General features: G+C 39.2%; 1 protein-coding gene across 1 annotated transcript in view; it reads right to left on the reverse strand.

The window, feature by feature from the left end:
- RUNX1 (RUNX family transcription factor 1) overlaps nucleotides 1–26,144 on the reverse strand; it is a 212,204-nt gene that overhangs the window by 79,726 nt on the left and 106,334 nt on the right. Inside the window, exons 2-3 of the mRNA XM_058185419.1 lie at nucleotides 19,708–19,964; nucleotides 11,777–11,933 (exon numbers count right to left, since the gene is read on the reverse strand). Coding sequence (XP_058041402.1) covers nucleotides 11,777–11,933; nucleotides 19,708–19,964 — 414 coding nt within the window. The remainder of the gene's footprint in view (nucleotides 1–11,776; nucleotides 11,934–19,707; nucleotides 19,965–26,144) is intronic.

Here is a 26,144-nt window from a genome sequence, read left to right on the forward strand (position 1 = left end):
GGAGTCGGGAGGCAGCAATAGATTGGGGGCGGGGCCAGGCAGAGATGGCATTTACCGGTTCTCCGAACTACTCAAAATCTTTACTGCAGGTTCACAAGAACCGGGGAGAACTGCTAGCAACCCACCACTGCACAGTGGTGGGTTGCTACCAGTTAGGTTTTTGCTGCCAATGGGAGTAATTATCAAACACAATGGAAGTTTTTTCAAACACAATTATCAAATACAAATGAAGTATTTTCTAAGATTTTGTTTTTACTTTGAATTGGAATTCCTGTCTTTTTTCTCCAAAACAAATCAAAAACTTTGGGTGGCAAGTATAATCTAAGGAATCTAATTTTGCCTTAGGGAGGGACAACAAATAGATTCATATGTGGCAATGAACAACTAATGGTACTTCTGCAACTTCTATTTTCTCTAGCAGGAGAAACACAACTGGGCTTATTAAGGAATATATAGTAACCCACTATTCTTTCAAGCAAGATTAAGTTTTGAAAAATTCTGAATTGTTGTGCAAACTCAAAGTATGGAGAAAACCAATGGCCAGAATCTCTAAAAGAACAGGCGTACTGACTGTGTTGCAATGGCATAATTTTAATTATTTAGGTCAACACAATAGCACATCTTCAAATATGGAACTGTAAATGCATAAAGCAGATATCTAATGTTTGACCTATTTTACTGTGAGAAACATTATCTACTATAGATGCAGACTATTGTTTACAAATGTACAACCGTATCACCCAAATTTCCTGGAATATTTGACAAACTAAAGATTAAAACTATGAAGTACAGAAGGGAAATGAAATAAGCTTCAGAACACAACCTCCTGATCAGATTATAGAAGTGGATTTAATTTTTTCAATAAAACTTAAACATACATCACCATGCTATCAAACAATGATGATGCATACTGCATGTAAAGTTTTTAAACCATGTACCAAGAAAAGTACTCAATTCTGGAAATGGTCTAATATCTTTTTGGCTATAAACACATAATAAATATTTAAATTGTCAAATTCAGCCAAATAGCACAGTCATGCCTCTGGTGATACACCATTCTAGAATAAAATTCAGCATGTTTTATTCAAGCATATTCATGTAATATACAGGATGTGGATTTTTTTTTACTTCATAGCAGCTTTTGAGTATAATCATCCATTTTAATATAGCAATAAAACATATTCCTAAAGTTCATATTTCTCATCATATTCATTTTACTCACTACTCTTGTCCAACATACTATCAGAGGACAGAATGTGTACCTGATCTCCTATGTAACTAAAGAAAAAACAGTGGGTTCAATATATTTCACTTTCCATAAGGTGACTGAAAATATATTAAAGACACTACAGTAAAAACATATACACATATAAAAATTCCTTCTTTAGGAGAAAAACCATAAACGTATAATGTGAGATGTTACAATTGAAGAATATCTATGAAGTGTTCCATATTAAGGGTGATTGACCCTTTCCATATTAAGGGTGATGGAACCTTTCTCCCAAAAGTATAGTGGGAATATGAACATTTCATTCTCCTTCCCTTAATATGTACTCACAAGCTTCAAACGCTAAAATCATAATATTAATTACCTAAAGCCAGGCATATCACATCTTTGTATTATGCTAAAAGGAAACAAAATAAAATGTTTTCTATCCCAACTAGGCATTTTGTTCACATTCTACAACTTTCCTTTATACTGGAGTTACTAATCATAATAATCAGGGTGTTATACACAGGTAATTAGATAACACAGAGATTATGCTTCATTTTAATTTCACTTATAGGTACTTGTAATAATTTTAAAGCCATGATTACTGGGGATGTGCATCTGTGTGTGTGTGTGTGTGTGTGTGTGTGTGTAGACATGCTAAGTTGTTAACAGTAAATGTGACTGTAAAGGTAAAAGTTCCCCTTGCACATATGTGCTAATTGTTCCTGACTCTAGGGGGTGGTGCTCATCTCCATTTCAAAGCCAAAGAGCCAGCATTGTCTGAAGATGTCTCCGTGGTCATGTGGTCAGCATGACTAAATGCCAAAAGTGCACGGAATGCTGTATCCTTCCCACCAAAGGTGGTCCCTATTTTTCTATTTGCATTTTTTACGTGCTTTCAAACTGCTAGGTTGGCAGAAGCTGGGACAAGTAACAGGAGCTCACCCCATTAAGCGGCACTAGGGATTCGAACCTCTGAACCGCCAACCTTTCAATCAACAAGCTCAGTGTCTTAACCACTGAGCCACCATGTCCATGAGTTATCTTCAGGTAAGATGGGTGGCTAGCTAAACAAACAAACAAACAAACAAACAAACAAACATTGATGGCCAAGGTGACTATTTTGACAATGAAAATCAAGTAAATAATTGGAAGTTATAGGTACAGTAAATGTAAAGAGCACAGCAATTCAGATTATTAAACAAAGGATGCTTTGTGAGGGTCATGCTTTAGAGAGTACATATTTCCTGTAATTGCTGGTATCTCCTTAAAGAATCCATGCCTTTTTCTAGTTTCACAGGATAGTTGGATGCTCCCAGAAAAACACAGGTTTGAATTAAGGAATTAGCAATAGTGTACAATGACTCCTTTTCATGTGAGCCAGGAAAGGGTCTAATTTCTAAATATGTACTAAGAGGTAATAACAACAACAACAACAACAACAACAACAAGAGTTGGGAGGGACCTTGGAAGCCTTCTAGTCCAACCCCCTGCCCAGGCAGGAAACCCTACACCATCTCAGACAGATGGTTATCCAACGTTTTCTTAAAAATTTCCAGTGTTGGGGCATTTACAACTTCTGCAGGCAAGTTGTTCCACTTATTAATTGTTCTAACTGTCAGGAAATTTCTCCTTAGTTCTAAGTTGCTTCTTTCCTTGATCAGTTTCCACCCATTGCTTCTTGTTCTACCCTCAGGTGCTTTGGAGAACAGCCCGACTCCCTCTTCTTTGTGGCAACCCCTGAGATATTGGAACACTGCTATCATGTCTCCCCTAGTCTTTCTTTTCATTAAACTAGACATACCGAGTTCCTGCAACCATTCTTCATATATTTTAGCCTCCAGTCCCCTAATCATCTTTGTTGTTCTTCTCTGCACTCTTTCTAGTCTTAACATCTTTTTTACATCATGGCGACAAAAACTGAATGCAATATTCCAAGTGTGGCCTTACCAAGGCATTATAAAGTGGTATTAACACTTCATGTGATCTTTATTCTATCCCTCTGTTTATGCAGCCCAGAACTGTGTTGGCTTTTTTGGCAGCTGCTGCACACTGCTGGCTCATATCTAAATGGTTGTCCACTAGGACTCCAAGATCCCTCTCACAGTTACTATTATTGAGCAAGGTACCACATATACGGTACCTGTGCATTTTGCATTTTTTGCCTAAATGTAAAACCTTACTTTTTTCACTGTTGAATTTCATTTTGTTAGATAGCACCCAATGTTTAAGTCTGTCAAGATCCTTCTTTAACTTGAGCCTATCTTCTGGAGTGTTGGCTATTCCTGCCAGCTTGGTGTCATCTGCAAATTTGATGAGTTCCCCACCTATCCCCTCATCCAAGTCATTGATGAAGATGTTGAAGAGTACTGGGCCTAAAACAGAGCCTTGGGGTACTCCACTGCATACTTCCCTCCATGTGGATGTAGTTCCACTGAGGACTATACATTGAGTGCGGTTGGTCAGCCAGTTACAAATCCATCTGGTGGTGGTGCTGTCTAACCCACATTTTTCTACTTTACCTAGTAGTAGGTTATGGTCTACTTTATCAAATGCTTTACTGAAGTCCAAATAAATTATATCAACAGCAATCCTCTGGTCTGCTAATTTTGTCACTTTGTCAAAGAATGCAATAAGATTAGTCTGGCATGATCTGTGAAACAGATCATGCCAGAAAAACAGGTGAAACAGGGGTGCCGGTGCCTCCTCCACAGAACATTTTCCCCTTTGGATCTGAATTGCAACATATTCCTACATAAATAGCAAAAAACAAAAACTCAGAACAAGGAGATAATTACTGAAAAGTTACTAAAGATGGGAACATATATGAAGAAATTTTAAAAAGTTGAAGTGCTGGAACAAAAGTGGTGGTTGGTATGTTTCTGCAAGAATACTCAATGCTTGTGGGGGGAAAGTGAAAATAGCTTACTTTAACTATGTTTCTGCTCACTTTGTTGTATGTCTTGAAAAAAAAGTAAGCTAGATGTGGGTGGACTGGGGTATTCAAGTAATGAATAAAACAAGATGAGACAGGGTAAAGAATGAATGGATACCTAATGAAAGCAAATTGAATGCAAAACTAAGTGACCAGCACTAAAGACATACTGTGAGTCAAAATAGTGACATAAAATCTTGAATGAAGATTGAATTACAAAACAAATTTTTCACGGGAGAGTGTGGTTGAGACAAAGGAGAACACAGAAGTATTTTGGATGAAGTTGATAAAAAAGATTGAGGTGAGAAGTGTAAAAATGGATACGATCAAAAATATGATCAAAACAAGCATGCTTGTAAGAATAAAAAAGCATGGAAAAAGGCAGTGAATGGTTTTAGTGTAAACTAAATGTATCTATATTTCTTTTTCTTACTCTTGAAAATAGTAAGTACCAGTGAAAACAAACTATACTGTTTAATGCAGCATTATTTAGCACTCTGCTCCATTCACCTAAATTTATTTATTTATTTCTAGATATTTCTATGTTGGGTTATAAAAGATATTTTTAGTTTTCAAAAGTTAATCCAACAGAGGTATTTAAACTTTCAAGAATACACATTATTCTGTATATATATACCTTTGAGAAGGAAATAACATACATTTAAGCTTTCGTGAAATTGCTAATGAGACACATATTAATGAACAGCATAAGTGCAGGGCTGTCGCAATCTTTTATATAAATTGTGCACCGCCGGGGACACTATATGAAGGAGGTTGCCAGTAGCAAAGTAAAAAAAACCCAGTGTTTATAATGGCAGTTCAGTGCACTTTGGCACAGCTAAAATATTTCATATATATATGTATATGTATATGTATGTATGTATATGTGTGTGTATATATATATATATATATATGTTTTCTGAGGTTTTCGCGGGTATTTGTATGTAGGTCTTTGGTTATTCGGGTTTTCTCCCGCGTAAAATTGGAAGTGTCTTGGCGACGTTTCGACGAAGTCTCATTCGTCATCTTCAGGCTTCAGCTTCGTGCTTGTGCAAAACATTGCTCCCAGAAGCACAAAGCTGAAGCCTGAAGATGACGAATGAGACTTCGTCGAAACGTCGCCAAGACACTTCCAATTTTACGCGGGAGAAAACCCGAATAACCAAAGACCTACATATATATATATGTATACACACACACACACACACACAAGGGCAGCTTGCATGCCAACAGCACTCCTATGTATGGAATTGCTTGCTTTCACTCCCTTGCATTTTGTGTAGAGACCAGTTTAAAGCAAATTGAATAATTCTATTCCATGTTGATACATAAAAAAGGGAATATTCACAATGTCTAAGAAAAATTCAGGTGAAAGATCTGCTGCATGAAAATTATCACCTTTAAAGCGGATTGAAACCCCCTCCAGAGAATATCTAATTTAAAAATAGTACCACAGCAATAAACTAGTCATTTTCTATTACAAATCAAGCATAATTGTTTTGGTCATATTTTGGATCATGTACTTAATATAGTTTATTCATATTATCACTTTTTAAGTACTAGCTTTATGTTTAAAGAAGCATCATACATTTCTACCAGGAGTTAATTTTCAAGTTTTGTGACCTTTGTTGCAACTACCTGGTCTTGACACTTTAAGCCAATGCAATAAAAGAATACCAGAAACCATGCAGTCTAATGCAAACAACCACACCTTTGGGAAATAGTTCAGAACTGTATGAATAAACAAAAGCATATATTATTCACTCAGTCAAAATTGGTAACGTCCATGGAAATTAAACCTTCAAACTGAATAGTAATAATGAACTGTTCCCCAAGATTATCCTTTCTTTAAACTTCTGTTGACAAGTACAGTCAATCTTTATTTGAATGCGTGCTTTTTTACTTAAGCAATCAGTATAAGAGTTACTGAAATGAATTAGGAATATTTTTTTTTTCATTTTCATCTGAGCAAGTCCTATCGGTTGGCATTCTGAAGTTAGCAACTGTACAGACTATGATTTCTAGTTTAACATGCGGAATCAACTATCAGAGCACAGGCCTACTTTTATTAGCTTCTCAAACACTTTGTCAGCTTTACATTTAAATCTTCAAAATGTTTTCTAAATACTCTGAATCATAATGTAAATTCCATTTACTGAGATAGTGCAGCCTTTCATATAATAACTAAATACGTTTAATGACTGATCCTTTTATACCAGGGGTGTCCAAACTACGGCCCGCGGGCCAACTGCGGCCAGTTTTTATTGGCCCGCAGCAAATTCTGAAAATATAATTGAATATGGCCCTTTTCGGCAGCACTATAATTTTGGAACAAGTGGGTGGAGCACAGCCTGTCAATCACTGCCGAGTGCCCGACTGGCCGGCCGAGATATCGGCCGCCTCCCGGTGCTTGCCCGGTGGTTCGCTGCGAGGCTCGCGGCTCCTCCCCATGGGCGGGGAATAATGAAGGGAGGGGGCGGAGGAGGCGGCGAGCGGGAAAGAGGCTGCTGGCCGTGCCTGACCCCAGCAGTTCTACCCTCGCCTTCCTCGGGCCGCCTGGCGAGGCTCCTCACGCCTCCCCATGGGCGGGGAATAATGAAGGGAGGGGGCGGAGGAGGCGGCGAGCGGGAAAGAGGCTGCTGGCCGTGCCTGACCCCAGCAGTTCTACCCTCGCCTTCCTCGGGCCGCCTGGCGAGTCTCCTCGCGCCTCCCCATGTCGGACACGCGTGGTGGCAGTGACAGCCATCGAGAAACAGGTGAGGAGGCGGCGAGCGGGAAAGAGGCTGCTGGCCATGCCTGACCCCAGCAGTTCTACCCTCGCCTTCCTCGGGCTGCCTGGTGAGGCTCCTCGCACCTCCCCATGGGCGGGGAATAATGAAGGGAGGGGGCGGAGGAGGCGGCGAGCGGGAAAGAGGCTGCTGGCCGTGCCTGACCCCAGCAGTTCTACCCTCGCCTTCCTTGGGCCGCCTGGCGAGGCTCCTCGCGCCTCCCCATGTCGGACACGCGTGGCGGCAGTGACAGCCGTCCCGACGAGACCGGCATCGAGAAACAGGTGAGGGCGGCGAGGGGCTGAACAGCGTTGGTGGGGGGAAGTGTGCAGAATGTCTCCAGACAAAAACTATATCGCAAACATAGTTTCAAGTTCATACCAAATACAAAACAAAAGCCAAGATCAGGGGTGTCCAAACTTGGTCTCTTTAAGACTTGTGGACTTCAATTCCCAGAGTTCCTCAGCCAGCTTTGCAAACAGATACATTGTTTTTAGGTGCATAGGGAATAAATTAAAATACTGGAAACTGCTTTCGGGGAAGGCATTTATTTGCTGCATCTAGTTCTGTACATACTGATTGTAAGAGCTCCTCACTGTTTCAGAGATGGTCCTATTAAAATTGAATTGCATATTTGAATGTGCTACTCATTAAAATTGGAATTGTTATCATACCAGATTTTCATGCATTATTCTGTTTGTGAATTAAAAAAGAGGAAAAACCATTTTTGTTTGTCACTTGCAAATGTTTATAATATATGTAGGTATAACTTTTTCTACTATGTACCTTAAAAATGTATTTATTCCTGATATAGTGGTGGAATGTAGTTCAGAATTGCAGGATTAATGTTAGGCACACGGAACCAAGAATGACACACACAAGGAGTTACTCCATAGTACAGTAATTTCTTCATTATGGAGCCCTGGTGGCACAGTGGTTAGAATGCAGTATTGCAGGCTGACTCTACCCATAGCCAAGGGTTCAATTCTGACTGGCTCAAGATTGACTCAGCCTTCCCTCTTTCCGAGGTCAGTAAGATAAAGATCCAGATTGTTGGGGGCAAAGAGCCCCTCCCTGCTGCAACTCCCAGACTACATTTCATCCCAGTTACAGATACTACTTTTAAGATTATGCCTGTTGTATATACTTAAGCCTAAACTGTGCATAGACGGCTGAAAAAAGTGATTTCTGACAGGTTCTCACACTTTTGACTGGTCCTCACACCTACAACTATCTTTACATTTTGCACCCTATCTTGTAACCGTGGTGAAGAGAAGCAGTTGTGAAATGAGTGATATGGTTGTTAAAAATGCTGCAATGGGCATAAATGTGAGGATGGTCATAAGTGTGAGGACTGGTCAAAAATTACTTTTTTTAGCCCTCTGAGTAGTTTCTATGCCCATAGCCACATCCACTCAGTCACATGAGCAGTTAGCCATGCCCACCCAGTCACATGAGCAGTTAGCCACGCCCACCAGTCACATGACCACCAAGCCACACCCCAAAATAAGCCACTCCCACAGAACTGGTACGAAAAAAATTTAGACCCCCCCCGTTCAATGGTGTGGCCCGGGCCTTTGCTTATTTTTCTGTATTTGGCCCTCACCCAAAAAACTTTGGACACCCCTGTTTTGTACATTACAGCTTCACACGTCTTTTCAGTAAATGGATACAATTTTGTCTGCCTTACCCTATTATTATTATTTGTTAGCCTCACCAAGCAGAAATTTCTTCCCAGCAATTATCTCATGAAAGCAGCCAGATTTAAAAGCTCTCTGCTTCTGCATAGCAAGGTAAAAAGCAACGAGTGCATTTCAGAAAGGAAATATTGGAGGAAAGTGTATCAAAAATGAAACCACTTGAAAAAGTCAGCTATAGAAAACTCAGAGGGCTAAGCCCAATGTGATAAAAGGAGCTTCATTAGCAAGAAACATGAATAGCCTAGCTATCTAGTCTCATAACTTATATTTGTAGCTATATTTTTCCTTTTTTCTTCCTTTTGGTCATATATGCAGTTCTGGTTTCTGAGATAAAAATTATGCATTCAACACAGGGTTGGGTTCTACTTACCTTTACTACCAGTTTGCAATGGGATCACCACTGATTCAACAACAAAATGTTTTTCAATTGAGACAGAAGCAGTACAGGTAGTCCACAACTTACAACAGTTCATTTAGTGACTAATAACTATGATTCACAGTTACAACCATTGGAACATCCCCATGGTGATATGATCAAAATTCAGATGCTTGGTAACTTGTTCATATTTGTGATGCCTGCAGAGTCCCAGAGTCATGTGATCACCTTTTGCGACCTTCTGACAAGCAAAGTCAATGGGGAAGCCAGATTCACTTAACAACCATATAACTAATTTAACAACTGCAATGATTCATTTAACAACTGTGACAAGAAAGGTCGTAAAATGGGGCAAAACTCATTTAAGAAATGTCTCACCTAACAACATAAATTTCAGGCTCAATTGGGGTCATATGTCGAGGACTACCAGTATCTACAAGTCGACTATAAAACCTGGTAACTATACAAATACATCCATGCAGTTTCTTGGCAACATTTTCAGAATTGGTTTGCCACTGCCTTCTTCTTAGGCTGTGAGAATATGGCTGGCCCAAATCCCACACACTGATTACTGTATCAAACTGGGTTTCTACCATCACTGTACATATTGAACATAAAACATTTCTTACTTCAATATCAGTGACTTCATTTTGTCACTTGGGATAGGCTGTCAACATTGATTTTATATTACTTATTATACATTGGGTGGATTGGATACTTGATTCTCTACCACACGTAACCAAAGTGGCCTAGTTTATATATAACATTATGTGGTAATATCTGGGTTTGCATATATTCCAGATCCAATATGTTATTATAGTTTAGCTGCATGTGTAAACTTCTCCAAGACAATGTATAGTGGTAATAAGAAGAAATTATACTGAATGTTAGAAAAATGCTTTGTAACAATAAAAAGATTCCATATTGGAAACAATTACCTCAAAAAGTGGTAGACTTCATTGAATGTGTTCAAGCAGAACCTAGATAGACATCTGTCACGCATACTTTATTTGGATTTGCACACTGAGAAGTGGTGTTGCCTTGATTGCCTAATTGATTCATTTATTAAACACATTCATACTGTCCCAATTCAATCATGGACATAATTTATAGTAATAAAAATATTGTACATGAGGAAAAAAGGCATTAAAAATAGCCACAAGAAAAGCTAGATTATATTTAAAATGAATCAAATCAATCTTAACCGAGCTATTAATTCCAAATATAAGATAAACAAGAATAACTTAAAAACTACTTTGTAAACTACTCAAATGTCACCTTTTTCAAAACAATGAAAGCAGCCCAATGATTTATTAAAGAGGAAACCTACATTGTTAATTTCATTTATTTTGTACATATATGCACAGACACAAAATAATATAACTAAATATAACTAATATAAAATACCAGGATAATAACTGGGCAATGTGCCAGCTAGGCGAGATTGTCTGAAACAAATTAATGATTATTAAAATAAGCCCCATTTATTCAATTATTTTTTCCTAAATCTGAATCCAGGCCCAAGATTGTGCATTAATCTTATATGTGTATTTGGAAATAGGATCCATAGATATCAAAAATAACATATCTAAGTCAATATATGTAAGATAATTTGCCAATCTGCTATTATATATACTTTCATCCTCATATCTTTGGACTGACTCAGATTTATCTACAATAATAAAACAAAATGAATTCATTTATTTGTAAAATTTATTGGCTGCTGATCTTACCACAGGGTAACTCTGGGCAGCTTAAAATCTTAAAAAGATAAAAATATACAAAACCTAAAAGACAGAAATAAAATAAAGATCCAATTACTGAGCCCCAAGTTAAAAAATGGGGAGGAAGGGAGTAAATTGAGAAGTGGGGAGGTGGAATCTGTTATTAATGTATCAACCACCCATGTGAAACCCCTCCATTAGAGGCATAAACCAACTGGCAGAGCTAGGTCTTTAAGCTCTTACAGAAGGTCAGGCGGGTTGGAGTTAACCTCCTTCCCAAGGGGCAAGAGATTCCAAAGAGCAGGAGTGATGGAAAAGAAGGCTCTTCTGGGTCTTGCCAGACAGAATATACTAACCAATGGAGCCTGCAGCATGCCTCCTCTGCCGGCATGGGCGGGGCGGACCAATCCCAGTGGGATGAGATGATCCCTCAAATTCATACTAAATTATTGTTGAGACCTTCAGAATAATTAATGCAAACGAACTGATTGCAAGATGTATTCTATTTGAAGGCAAACAAAATTAATATACAAAATTTTGTGTTAACGAATATGTTAAGTCAGATTTTTGAACAAATTTGATTTCCAGAATTTGTTCCAGACTGTGCAACAATGCATAAATGTGTATACAGCCCTCACTTGCAACATCTTAAAGCAACTTTTATGTTTTCCCAAGACCAGGTGGTTGTTATGGTCTGTTTTAGATGCTCTAAAACACTTTTGGTGGTGAGAAGCACTGAAAAACTCAATTCAACTGTTCAGATTTGCTATTTTTAGGTATCACCATATTTTAACTGCCAACCTTTTATTATGTATTCTGGCTAGTCACCTATGCCGCATAGATACATATTTTGAAATGTGGAAATGATAAATATGCTACATTAATCTGTAATAATTCTATCAGCCTCATGCATGCTGAAATCCTCAAAATTGTACTGAAGAGAAATGACACCAAAAAAAATCAAGTGACTTAACATCTGCAACAAAGGGCTCTACAAATAGAGGGTCTGGATATTTTTTAAAGCTAATATTTAATTTTAAAACTGTAAAAAACTTCATACCTCTTCCACTTCTACCAACAAATCTTAGATCATTGAATCTTGCTACTTGATTCTTCATGGCAGCAGTAGCATTTCTGAGTTCTGCAGAGTAGTTTTCATCATTTCCAGCCATAACTGTGACCAAAGTCCCATCAGGGACATCTCCTAATGCGACCACCTAAAAAAGTAAATGAAAAAAATACTAAGTTTCTTTTAAATAATTTGAGTGTATAAACTGTTAAAAATGAAAATGAATTGGAACCACTTTGTACAAAATAAATATATAGAGATGCAGGAGAATTCAACCAAACAAAGTCCATTTAGGGCCAAGTGAAATGTGATTTAAATTATAGCTAACACTTCTTGATTACTGGTATATTTACAGATAAAATGAATTAATTTTATACCAGTTTGTTGAATAGCTCATTTCATACTTATTATTAAGTCAGAATTGGTGGATCTGCACATCACACAAAGCCAAAAACAAACAAATCATGTAAATGCTTAGTATAGTGAGGAAGCCCAGTCATAGATTTCAATGGCACTCTAGACTAAAACTTAATTCAATCTACTACAAAAATAAATGTTTATTAAAAATAAACAGCAAATGCATATGCTAATTTAGCAGAATGGAAAAAGTACAATAATCCCAAATTGTTATGATTCTCTCAATGATAAAAGGGATCTCACACATACACTAACTTCAGTGAGACCAACAAAAAAACAAAATACACTAACAAGTTGTGTGCAAATGCTGCACATAAATGGCTGGAGAATGTACAACACCAGCAAGAAAGAAACTATTCAAATTACTCAAGCTGCATCCTGAAAGGACTTGGAGCTACAACCAATGTATTAACGAATTATTGTTTTATGATTCAGCAGATAGTACTACATACTGGATCAAGAAAGAAGCATCCTTGTTGTGTAGTCTCCATTATATAAATTAATTTTAACAAATTGTTTCAAATGAATAAATATCCTTACTATGTAATTACTAAATTGGAATCACATCTGAAGTACATATAGAGTAAAATCCCTGATTTTCAATTAGTTTCTTTTAAGCAAGATGAAGCCCACATTCATATAAATGAAATTGGCTTTGAACATTGACAGATGCAAAGAAGATAACACTACTGTATTTTTCCTTTTGTTTCCTGACTAATAATCAAAGGAACTTCCAAATGTTTCCAGGCAAGGTCATAAATTAAAATCAGAACTGCCACTTCACCACATTCAGACACTTAACTTTATTTCCCATACGCTTTTTATCACTATATTTGAATCTTCTGAAACAACTCTGCAAATCATTCTGACCCATTTCCAAACTAAATAAAGGCTAGGTGCTCACACAATACTATCATTTAATGTTTTGTTTGCCTTTGCCTAAGCATGATATACTGTTCCAACCATCATGGTTTACGGTTGTGAATGAGTCATATTCTAAGACATATCCACCTATCCATGGTTTAAAAATCCTAATTTGACTTTAGGAGAATGTTTAGACAGTTGAAAGCACATTACCCTTACCTACAAGGCAAGAAGAATAACAACTTTAAAGACTTTTACTATTAACAATGTAGTATATGTATCACATCAAAACTGCAGTGAGTTATCATAAGGAGATTGTCAAACTTGCTTACTTATATAATGTGTTAATGAGAAAAGTTATATCAAATTGTAGCTCTGGTGGCTTCACTCTATATTTCCTCTAGATGTGATAGAGAAAGTTTGCACTTTCATTTATATTTGATTATAGTCATATATATATTGCTATAACAATAACTATCTTATTATTAAGCTTACATAACCACTTCCTTTGTAATTTATGGTATCCAGCCATATGCCGTCCCATTATGCAGAACTTTAGTTTTTACTTTTCTCATTTTTTTTCTTTCAGTGTGTTTTATTATCCCATTGTTACTTCTGAGAGTTTAACTTTATCACAGTTGTACATGAGCATTAAGTTCTAATAGTTTAGTTTATTCACTTTTTTCCATTTATATTTCTTCTGAATTATGATCAATTGCATTGAACTGAAGCTCATTCAAAATCAATGTAATTTAGTATAACATAAATAATTAGAACTAAGACATTGGAAATCACAAAACATAAAGACCTGCAAATAGAAGTGGCAAAAGAAACCAAAGATAGCCCCAGTAGTAATAGGTACCTTGGATGCAATCCAAAAACACCTATAGCACTACTTGAACACAATTAGTATTGACAAAATCACTATTAGTCAATGAAATAGCTTACATCCAGGGACAATACTTTTAATATTATTGAACAACAACATCTGCCTATTCCGAGTTCTTGGAAAGGAGTCAGTAGGTAGACAAAAATGCCAAATGCAGTCTAAACGTCTGGTTGACTATGGAGCAATCATAATTTATTAAATGTAGATGACTCCTACTGATTCAGAACAGTTTTAGAAATATTTTGTCTTTCTGCATCAACTGAAACCACAATCTATTTTTTCACACTCGCCTGCAACTACTCTTCTGTCTTTCTTTTTAACTTATTGGGGATAATAAAATATTCATGTAAAATTCAAAAATCAGACAAATGTTTTAAGGGAAAAATAATGGCAGACAAATTCAAAACCAAATTCAAAATTGTTTATTGCAAATGATGGAAGCTGTAAAGTAATCAGAATGACTATTCTGGTTGGGAGAAATGAGAAGTACTATTTAGGATTGAAGGCTTTTATAATCCTTTTGTCAATTGCCTGAATGTAGTATGTAAACTCATTCATTCTAAGGTTAAATGTACAGAAATGAAAAAAAAAATCATGCTACCTACAACTTAATTCGTTATCAAAGTTTTCTTTTCATCCTCATATAATAAATATTAAATATTCAAAATTTTCTGAGTGATCCATGTATGCAAGAAAATCTGTAAACTGCACAGAGTGGCTGGGAGTCAGGCAGCAAATAGATTTAATAAATATTATTATTATTATTATTACTATTACTATTATTATTATTATTCCTCCTCCCCCTCCTCTTCTTCTTCATCCTCATTTTAGCCATTGCCTATCCACTGCAGGATGAAGGCCTCTTCTGCATGTTGCCAACTTGTATGGTCCTGTGCTTTCTTTTGCCAATTGGGCCCGCAATATTAATAAATTATTGTTGCTATTATTAGATTATTATCTGGCTGAAGCTTTTAGACATTTCTAAAAGAATTCATGTTAGACAACACGACACTGGGTTTTGCAGGAGTATTCTTCAAGTTACAATATTTTATATTTTCAGTGGTGAAAAACAGTTAAACTAAGAAAATTCAGCACAATATTTACAATAAATGGAAAATATTCTAGAAAATATTAATTGTGTGCAGGTTTCTTAATATGCATGTTGTAGCTCTAAAAATCTTGTACTGAGCATATTTGTTAATGTTGAATTAACAGTGTTGGTTTAATGTTGAAAAATTTCTAGTAAGGTCTTAGCAAACACAATAAGAAAAGATTTGCAGGCCCAGGAGAATGTGACTGGTAATTAAAGCCTGTAAAAGAGTCAAAGAACACAAACATTTACATTATAAAATAGACTAAACAGATAAGCTAGAACTTGCTGACTGGAGATAGATAGCATTTGAATTGCTGAGTTTACAAAAATGGTTTTTATGCAAACTGGATGGAATATCAGATGTTTAAAGCAACCGTACTATTAAAGCCTACTAATTGGAATATTAAGTTCTCTCTTTAAGACATTTGAGGCAAAGTAATTTTGTGAGATACTTCATTGTTATCAAATCAAATAAATAATATTGCCAGAAAACATTTATCATGAATTCTAATTAAAAGCAGAACTAATTGAATATTTGATTTTGAAAGAATTTTTTTACAAATAGTAGATTGTGAATTTATTTTAGATTGTGAAATTGTTTTACAAAACATTGGCAAAAAGAAAGCTCTTATGGATCCAAGCTTTTGAAATAATTTCATATCATTAACTTCTTCCATATATTATTCAAATATTTCTGATAATTCCCCATTGACTCAATTTTTGTAGATTTGGTTATGAGTCTATGAAGGAGTTACTATTAGAAATAATAACAGGTGCAGTGAGTAACAATAATCAAAACGATTTGATGCTGAATCTTACACAGATTTAGCTGGTTGGTGTACAAAAATCCTGAAGAAATTGAACTGGAACATTTCCTTGTTTCTCACCTTAGCTGCTGCTTTAAAAAATATATATATCAGGCAGGCATTCCAACCAAAATATAGTGATTATTTAAGAGCTGTGCTCAAATTGGAAGATAAAAGAGGAAGCATATTCTGGCGGCTGTCAGCCGGTAGGGAAGTGAAAAAATTGAAGCACAGCCAAAGGTGGTGGTGGGGCGGGGCGAGATCCTTGCCTTTTAAGAGCCTCTTGGAATGGAAATATTTTGTGAAACATCTGACAATTACACCGCGGCCTTCTAAGTCGCTTCTTCACGGCTCCACTTTTAATCGCTGCTAAGATAGCATTGGTGGTAAAAAGGGAAAACAAGCAGTTTTCGGAGACAGTGACTTGCATTTCTTAATGAAGAAAAATCAAGACGCTTCGGTCTAAGATAAGCAGGGCTTGCTACGCTCTAAGTGCAGAGCAAGAATTTAGAGAGATCACACGTGGGACTGCCAGGAAAAAGGCCAGCCAGCATTCTGCCCTTAGCCACGCGGTTGAACGCGTCCTAGCAAGACTGGGGGCACAATTTACACGTGTTGCAATTATTCGGACCCCATTCTATCCTGTGCCACTAGCCCGCGATCCTCAAACGGTTCCCGCTTAAAGACCAAGGGATATTGCACGAACCATCGTCGCAGAAAAGTGGAGAAGGCTTTTTTAGACAACAGAAATAATTAACCCACCCAAGACATTTCAAAAGAAAAATAGCAGCGGGGGAGGTGGGAGAAGACGCTTTCCGGCCAGTTGACGGGTCCGAGTAGCGCCTGTTCCTTTCCAAGTGCATTCAGTACCACGGTGGCAAGAAAAATTCACGCTCCAGAAAAGTGTGAGGGCACAAGTGGGAATCGGAGAAAAGGCAAACAAGGCACAGGCCTTGATTGCGTGATGCGCCCGAATCCAATTGAAAAAAAAGAAAGAAAGATTAAATCAAAAGGCAAGAAACCAGAGTCTTCCTTTGCTAAAAGAAAGGGGTGGAGAAAGACTCACGCGAGTGAAGGTTGTTCTACTGATAAAATACCTATCAACAGGTGCGAGCCCATGAAATGATTGGCGGGAGGCGTTTAAGTCAAATATACCGGATCTGGGCACGTTTCTCGGTGTTAGATCCGCACTTCCGCTTTTCAGGAGGAGGCCGAGAAATCATAGCCCCCAGAACAACCCTCCAGAAATGAAGAATACCGAACGACTACAACGGTTATTTTGGAAGAAAGCTATGACCCTTTTCTGATACATTTTTTTTCTCTTGAGAAGCGCCCGCCCCCCTGCCCGCCGGATTTGTCCAGGCACGTTGGATTTATTAACAGCCTTAACTCATCTGACAAGTGTATGTTTAACGCATTGATGGGTCACTGATTAGACGCGTGTATTATTTCTAGGAAAACGGTGAGAATTTATGGGACGTCCACGTATTGCAGGTATCAGAATTAAAACGCTATGGGTAAATCTTTTTGAATTGTTACTCAGTACAGTATTCCCCTTTTCGTTCTTGCACCTAGAAACTCGTTTGTCAATATAGACGAGCATTTATTTCTGAATCCTAGATTGTGCCTTCTGGGTCGCCTCAATTTAAAGTTTAGATCACGCCCCACTCGTCGAATTAAAAGGAACAAAGCAAGGCCCCTGCACCGCGGAATTATTAATTGCTTTAGGGAAGTGCGGCTTCCGCTACAAGAAGTCTTGGTTTTTAGTTTTAACCAAATTGCAAATACTAGACACTCCCCAGCTTTGGGATACAATTCTCAGATATTTTTACAGATGGGCAATTGGAAGGTGTGGGCGTTAATTGTTTTGTTTGTTCGTTACAAATTCAAGATGCAGAAAAACATGCTCTAAATCTGTCCCTTTGGTGGAACTGGATCCTAACATCAATCAAAAGCCTATAATTTTTGTAATGTCATTATATTTTGCTTTTTCAAGTTGATGTAGCTAGTCGTATGTAGGCTGAGTTGTTAATGAAGTGCAACTATGGAGATAGAGAACTTAAGGTGAACTTTTCTCTTTTACTCTGATTTTTTTGAACATGGAGACCAACGCTTTGATATATGAAATAAAAGGAGTTAATATTCACTGCTTCCCATAGTTAAAAAAAATTGTTAACATATTTAGGAAACTCATTTCATTTAGCTTCTGAAAATTACTTTGTAAGGAACTTCTAAATTTCCAATTAAGACTCAGAAATTTGAATTCAATAGTCTTTAAATTGATCACAGGAAATCTGATCTGCTTTTAGATCCCACAAGTCTGTCTGGAATTGAGATACACAAAGGGCATGTGGCAACTCTGTTGCAGTTACTGCTCCATTTGCACGTATGTCATAGATATTAAGATGAAAGAGCTTAAAAATCAGTTATAGCTCCCAATTCTTCTGTTTAACGATCTTGGAGTTGGAGATACCAATAGTAATTCGTTTTGATGTCACTGTTAGCTGGAGAAAGGTAGGGAAACCTTTAGACTAGGCATGAATTTTTTTGATCTGATCCACCTTCCCTTGAAATATTTTCCAAGATAATCATGTATGTCATAACCTGCTTTTCAAGAACCTCTTGGCATGAAATCTTTTGATCTCTCTTGTTGGGCTGGTGGCTGATCATTATCCCTGAAGGTACTGATATACCCTACTGCATCCAGTGACTGCTTTTAATATCATCTGCTTTGGATACAATAGTTATAATCTTAACATCAGGTTGTTTGGGCTGAATGCATCTAGGTTAGGTAAAAAGGGTACTGTAATCTCCACTGGCCAATTGCCATGGTCTCTTCAAGGCCTTCTGATTACTGGGATGCTTGTCCTTAATACAAAACTAAATGGACTTTCCTAGCATCCCTCCTGGCACTTATATACTTAGGCAAAAGTGCATCTTCATAAGGCTACACAGATGGTGTTGACTATGAAGAGATAAAGTTCAGAGTATATGCTACTGCCTTATATGGTTAAAAAGAAAAAATGTTTTACAATACACTGGGTCAGTCTAGTGTAAATTTCAAAACAGTAAAATAAAATCTAGACTTGATGCTGATTATAATGGCACTATAAATTGCAATACAAACCTGTGCATGGAAGTGACCCTATTGTGTTGGCAGCATACTCTCAATATAGTTTGGACCTCATATATCTTAAGGTACAATTGAAAACTGGGGATTATTCTGAAAAAATGCATAAGGTTGTGCTGTAAAATTGCAAAGTTTATTCCCCATAAGAGGAAGTAGAATTTTTCACAAAATATTCTTGGAATTGTTTTTCTGGGTGAGAATGCTTGCACATTTGTTAGTAAATCTCATCAATTTCCAGAGCATTTATCTACATACATGAAAGGGAACTGATTCCTTCGAAATAAGATCTATTGAAAGAAATCAGAAGAGTTGACTAATTCTTTTCACTGACATTTCTTACCCTCTCAAAACGTAGCCCAAATCACAAATGCTTGGCATAGAGAACAAATGACTAGAAGTCGGTGGTGAAACTCAGAACAGCAACTTGCACTTTTAGCTTGCAAAACTAATGACAGCTGTAGGAATAAGTGCCATTGTTATCAGGAGATCTTACTTGTGATTAAGCACTCATAAATGGCATGTCTGCAACCCTAAAGTTATTGAGAATTTATTTCGAATCCTCCCTCAGTATTATATCTTTCCGAATGAATTGGGAGATTGGCTATCCGCTGCAAAAGGTGACAGAAAAATCGTCGTCCCCCCCACTCTTCAATATGATTCCACAATTATACTTGTGTAGTCATCTCTCCCCTCTCCCCAATTCCTTGTCCCCCACCTTCCTACCTTGAAAGCGATCGGCAGAGTCTTGTTGCACCTCCAATGGGTCGGCAGGACAGAGCAGAGGAAGTTGGGGCTATCGGTGCGGACCAGTTCTCCCGGATGATCGGCTAAGACATCCACCATGCTGCGATCTGCGTTTCTCAGCTTCCCCACCAGGGCGCTGCTGCCGTTCTCTTGGCCGACCAGCGGCAGCGCGTCGCTCATCTTGCCCGGGCTCAGAGTGGTGGAGGGCGGCGTGAAGCGGCGGCTGGTGCTGGTATCTACGGGGATACGCATCACAACAAGCCTTTTGAGTGAAAAAGGTCCTCAGAGGGTTTCGGATAAAGCGATACGAGCGCAACTCTTCAGCCGGCGGTTCTCGGGAGACCAACATAAAAAGAAAGAGGCTTAGGGTCCCGGTGCAGAAGGCACAAACGAAGCGAAGCCACTCCAGGAGCGAATTTGGACTAGTTGGACAGAGCAGGGAAACGGCGGGGCTCCTGGTCCTGCCAGAATTAACCCAAGCATCCAGTTTTAGGTTGCTCTTCTCTGGAAATCTATGTGTGCTCTTTAAAAATAAAAAACGGCCTTATAGATTTGGACAAGTTTCTCTGCTCTCCACCCCCTCGGGGAATTACCAGTGTTATTAAAATCAAAGGTCCTTCCGAAATCCCACACACTGAGAAACGGTTTGAGCAGAGGAAATGTTTGAAACAAAACCACCCCCACCACGCACACACACACAAAAAAGGAGGGAAGGACCTAGACTTTTCAGTAGTTAATTTCCTATTATTTTTCGAAGTTCATAGTCTTCCCCTCCGGCTGCTCCTAAAGGCTGTCTAGAGTTCAGATCAACGCATCAGTCTCTCGTCGCAAACATGGAGGGGGGAGAAAAGCGGTTTAAAAGAAACTAGGGAAATAGGCTGCAGAGGACGTGAGCTGAGGTTTTCAAAGGTCAATCGGGTATCACAGTATTATATAGTGTACTTCATCAAATATTTACAGCTGACTCTATAGAGAATTTAAACACAACAGAACTCCATTAATGTTCTCTAGCAGCTTCCTTTCTCCCCCACCCCCGTAGCCAGAGCAGCCTTGAACCCCAGTGTGAGTAGTTTGCCTCGCGTTGCTCTTAAGCCTTGCTGTCCTGGTTTCGCAATGCTTTGACTAAATTACTTAGAGAGGCTGCTTGAATTCAAAAGACTCTTGTACAAGTCCTGAGATGTCAGTGTGCCAACAATCTGAAACGCGCCCGGAGGGGAGGGGAGAGAGAGGGAGAGAGAGAAAAACCCCTTTTGGTTGGGTTGTGGGTTCTTTCTGTGGTTAATGTTCGCAGCAATTTTAGAAGACACGAGTCTGAAGTCACCCAACACTCTGTGGCCACTGCGTGAGTCACTGCCAACTGTGGAGGAAAATATCTGAAGTAATATTCCTCCAATTCACCCACAGGGGCCGGCTTCTCAGCTAGGGTTTAACCACAAGCAGGTGGAGCTCTGCTTTCGGGACCGCCGTTGGTTTGTTTTCCCCTCATTTCTCAGTCCTCTCTTCGCGCGCTCTCTTTTAACTTCACAAATTGAACGTTAACTCGAGGCTGAGCCGTACAAGATCTGCTCCTTCTCTCAAACAGGGCTAGCAGCACACGCGGTGGCCAGACAAAACAAGACGCCCTTCCACTGTAAAAAGCAAAACAACAAGTCCCCCCGAAGTACGAATCGGTCAAACGCTGGAGCTTCCTCCCGGCAGAATTCGCGTTCCCAAAGCAGAAAAAGTGTTCACGTGTTCACCAGACTCCAACGGCAAGCTTTCCCGAGGGCTGCTCCCTGTACAGGCCAGTCTCTCCAGCTGTGTGTGACCTTCTGCGAGGCGCTGTTTGTTTGCTCATGCTGATCTGAAGAAAGCCTGGCTCCCCCCTCCTCCCCCTCTCTCTCCCTCGCGCCTTCTGGCCCTATGAATGGAGATGACTGGAAATGAATTTGCTGTTACAGTAAGAGAGTCCAGAGGAATGTCATTCCCTCAGCTCTTTTGCATAGGGGAGGACGCCACCCAATCAGAGCGCTTTCCGGTATTAATCAGGGCGCGGCTCCAAGCCGCGGGGCTCCTGGAATTGGCTTGTGCGCCGCCGCGAAAGCTACTGTAAAAGCCCCAAACAGGCCCCGTGTCTCAATGGGACACCGCGGTCAACGGGCGGCTTAGACCAAAAAACGTGTGTGGTGGCGGCTGTGCTTGTGTCGGGGCTGCTGTGGTGAAAGGCGGGCGAGTGGCAGAGGTGGGACGGAAAAGGCGCGCGCAATTCCTCGGTGCCCCCCCCCCCGGAGCACGAGTCCTCGAGGGATCAATAAAAGGTCGCGAAAGTAGCACTTAAGGAGCTCAAGTCATTTGAACGATTTGACGAACGAGCGCGCCCAGCCCAAGGTAGACCCCCTCAAGAGTCGGCGGTCGTGCGGAACCTCCCCAGCGGCTCTCTGAGTGGAGCTACAGGCCAGTTCCACCCGCGACTGAGCTGCTTCGTTCCCTATAATTGCCAGAGCTAAGAAGGAAGGAAGTGTGCCTGGCTGCGAGCAAATGGACAGCTGTTGCATTCATGTGTAAAGAAAGCCTGCAAGCCCACACAGAAGAGCTTCAGGTGGCAAAAAGTGAAAAGAAAAGAGAAAGGCCCCTCCAGGAAGAGGATGATTTCTCTTCCCATCTTCCCAAGCCATTTTATTTTGGCTTCATTACCTATATAAAAACCAAGGAAATTAATGTGTGACACTGAGCAGCCTGAAGGTAGATGTTTGTGGAAGAGATATTCACCTGTTGTATTTCCTCATGCTATGCAGCTCCTACAAGTAATAGCAAGCCTTTTAAGAGGGGGAAACTGCACACTCTTCCTGTGTACCAAGTGAGCTAACAATGTACATACATTTCTACTCATTTCAGGACCTATTGAAGATACAAATTCCCTTTCTGCATCTTTTTTAAACCAAAGTGTCACACCTCTGGAGTTTACAGGCTCATCCTCAAATTTTCCTGACTATAATATGAATGTGTCCTGCTACTTTTTTAAAAATACCATGTCGTGGTGACATGTATCTCATCTCTAGCGCACAGCTGAAGCACCTTAAAGTTGCACATAGCTGATCCAATTTTAAAGTTAATGCTTTTCCTCTTGACATATTTTTGACACAGATATAATATAGCAGATTTCATCAACACCCTTACTGCTGATGAAGTCATACTGAGATCTACAGAGTTTCTGTTGGCTGGTTTAGACTGCAGTGGGCTGGAGATCTCTGATCACTGAAATCTGCTCCCAATGATTATTTTAGCTTGGGATGTAGAAGATACTAGGGAACTGGTTTTCTCAGAGACATCTGCCCATTTAATGCTTGATTGGTACTTTCCACTGCCTTTTTCAGATCTTACATGGACCTTTTATAAACAAGAGTTTATACTTCTTTTGAAAAAAGTCCTAGGTCTTTATTAAAAGACGCGAACAAAATAATGCTTTCTTGAAGAATCCTTGTTCTGTGTGCTACATTGGTTGATTCTAATAAAAAAAAGTTCAGTTTTACCAGCTGTGTTGTTGATTCTGTCACCATTGGTACAAATTTCCTGCTGTTCCTGCAACAAAGGATTTAATATGGTTCTGCTTTTTTACTATTTTTATTAGTTTGCTTGGAAAGGAAAAGATTTGTGACCATTCTATTTTGGATCCTTTGTTGCCTTTGGGGCAGATCTGGATTTGCAGCCAGCACTGCCATTCCCTTGGTCATTATGGATTGATCCTTCCCATTTCATACTATGCCCTCCAAATTCTGTCATTCTGGCTATTTTGGAGCATGGCTTCAGTGTTAAAACCATGTTCAGAAGTAATAGCCCCATAGTGCATCTTCTTTGCATCTGTGACCAGTGGCTAGGCCTTCTATTATACTTACCCAAACCCAGGGTAAGGCAGAATGATGGTTAGTTGTTTTTCTGCTTCAGATGATGTATGGTAGATAGAAAACTAAACTCATAAAATTTTATGAGTCACTTCCCTTGATTTGCCTCGGAGTAGAGCATGGCAATCCATGCAGCAAATTTCGCACCAACATACTTTTCTGCTGTCGTGTCCCACTCCTCCGCTGACGGCCGGGTCAGGGAAATCCGAATCAGGCTTGCCTCTGCAGCTCTGCCCAAAGTCCTAGCAAAGTCCTTAGAGCAGGCAGGAGACCAGTAAGTGACTTCAGCAAGATAAGTTCGACTTTGCCTGACTCAGAGACTGCCAGAAAGCAGATCCTTTATATAGGCCATGGGGTGTGGCTCCATGACTCAGCACTCATTAAGGCCTGCCCCTCCCTTCCTTCTGTTGCCTCCGCCTACCCAATCTTCTGATGCGAGGGTCACTCCAATCAGCTGTTGGAAGTAAACTTTCCTCAGGCTCACATGCTGTGGAGGAGGGGGAGGGGTCTAGCTGCTCCGTTTGCCTGGGCATGGAGCCAGGGCTGGGGCTGGGGGATGCTCCCTCCTCTGCAGCCTGCTTGGGCATGGAGCCAGGGCTGGGACCGGGAGGTGCCCCCTCCTCTGCAGCTTGTCTGGGCATGGAGCCAGGACTGGGGCCGAGAGGCATACGTTCCTCCGTGTTCGGGAGCAGATAAGCAGACCCCGGCTGCGGTGAGAGCGGACAAGACACAACATCTGCATGCTCTATTATTGCAATGCTCTCTACATGGGGCTCCCCTTGAGGTGCACTCGGAGGCTTCAGTTGGTCCAGAATGGCTACCTGGCTACCTGTTGCCTTTCGGGTGCATTTCAAGATTTTGGTTACCACCTTCAAAGCGCTCCATGGCTTGGGGCCTGGGTACTTACGGGACCGCCTGCTTTACCTCATGCCTCCCACCGACCCGTACCCTCACACAGAGAGGGACTTCTCAGGGTGCCGTCCGCCAAACAATGTCGGCTGGCGGCCCCCAGGGGAAGATCCTTCTCTGTGGGGGCTCCTACTCTCTGGAATGAACTTCCCCCTGGTTTACGCCAAATACCTGACCTTCGGACCTTTCGCCGCGAACTGAAAACACATTTGTTCATTCGCACGGGGCTGGCTTAAGTTTTCTCTTAAATTGTTTAAATTTTTAAATTCTAAATTTTATTCATGTTTTAAACTGGGGTTTTTAGATTTTAAATATTTTAATTTTTTGGCCAATTGTATAATGTTTCTTAATTTAGTTTTTAATTGTATATTGTTTATGTTTTATCCTGGCTGTACACCACCCTGAGTCGTTCGGGAGAAGGGCGGTCTAGAAATCCAATAAATAATAATAATAATAATAATAATAATAATAATAATAATAATAATAATAATAATAATAATAATAATAATAATAATAATAATAATAATAATAATAATAATAATAATAATAATAATAATAATAATAATAATAATAATAATGCTCGAGGATGATGGACCATATTTTAATGCAACAGTATGGCAGTCCTATTTGTTCAAATGCTAGGTCGCTCACTGCATTCTGTGTTCCTTTGGAGGCATACAAAGTATCTTGCAGAGTCAGTAATCACTGAGACATGTTGTGGCTCAGTTATAAAGATAATGTTATTTTCTTTGTTCTTCAGAAAGTCAGGACTCATTCCAAAAGCTTTTGGCCCAGGAGAGAAAGTCATATGCTTTCCAGTCCTTCCCCCTTTTTAGAACATTGAGAACCAAAATACACTATAAGAGCTCCTGAGCTGAGCTTGGTTTTAGGAAAAGAAATACCTGATTTTCCTAGGATATCTCTCTCTTCTGTACCTTAAAGTACAGAAGCCCATCACACTATCTAGTTTCCAGCTGTGAGTGAAAGATGCAGGACAACAATGTACACCAGCAACCTGTCATTTTCATGCTACTCTCCTCATGCCCTGAACACACCAGACTCTTAACATCATGTGAATTAAAAATGTATGCTGTCTTGGGTGAATATACTTTAGCTGAAGTTGGTTACATAATCTAGGTTAAGGGGATTCAAGAAGTTGTCTATTTTGACTTTGTATAAAATGATCTTTCAAAACCTGGTATGCAGAAGCTAAACATGGCATGTATACACTATCATTTATTTAACATTTTATCTCAGTGTATTATACGAAAATGTGCCAGGTTGTTGTAAGGATGACAATACAAAACTCACAGGCACACATATAGCACAAAACTCTCTAAATGAAAAGTAAGAAAATAATGATTTTCCAAATAATTGCACAAATGATGTGTGGATGTTATATGAACAAAATGTTATTGAATGAATTCTGGAATCCTAAATTAGAAGGATCTGGAATTACCGTATGCTTACTGTCTAAAGTATTATTAGAATTATTAATGTGTAAAGATATACAATATCACTCTACTCTTTTTGTTTATAGGATTAATGAAGAGAAGTAGTACTATAAGGCCTATGTATATAGTTGTTCAAAACAAATAGCAATAGCACTTAGATACCACTTCACAGTGC

This window comes from Ahaetulla prasina, chromosome 5 (assembly GCF_028640845.1).
Source record: "Ahaetulla prasina isolate Xishuangbanna chromosome 5, ASM2864084v1, whole genome shotgun sequence".
Taxonomy (NCBI): domain Eukaryota; kingdom Metazoa; phylum Chordata; class Lepidosauria; order Squamata; family Colubridae; genus Ahaetulla; species Ahaetulla prasina.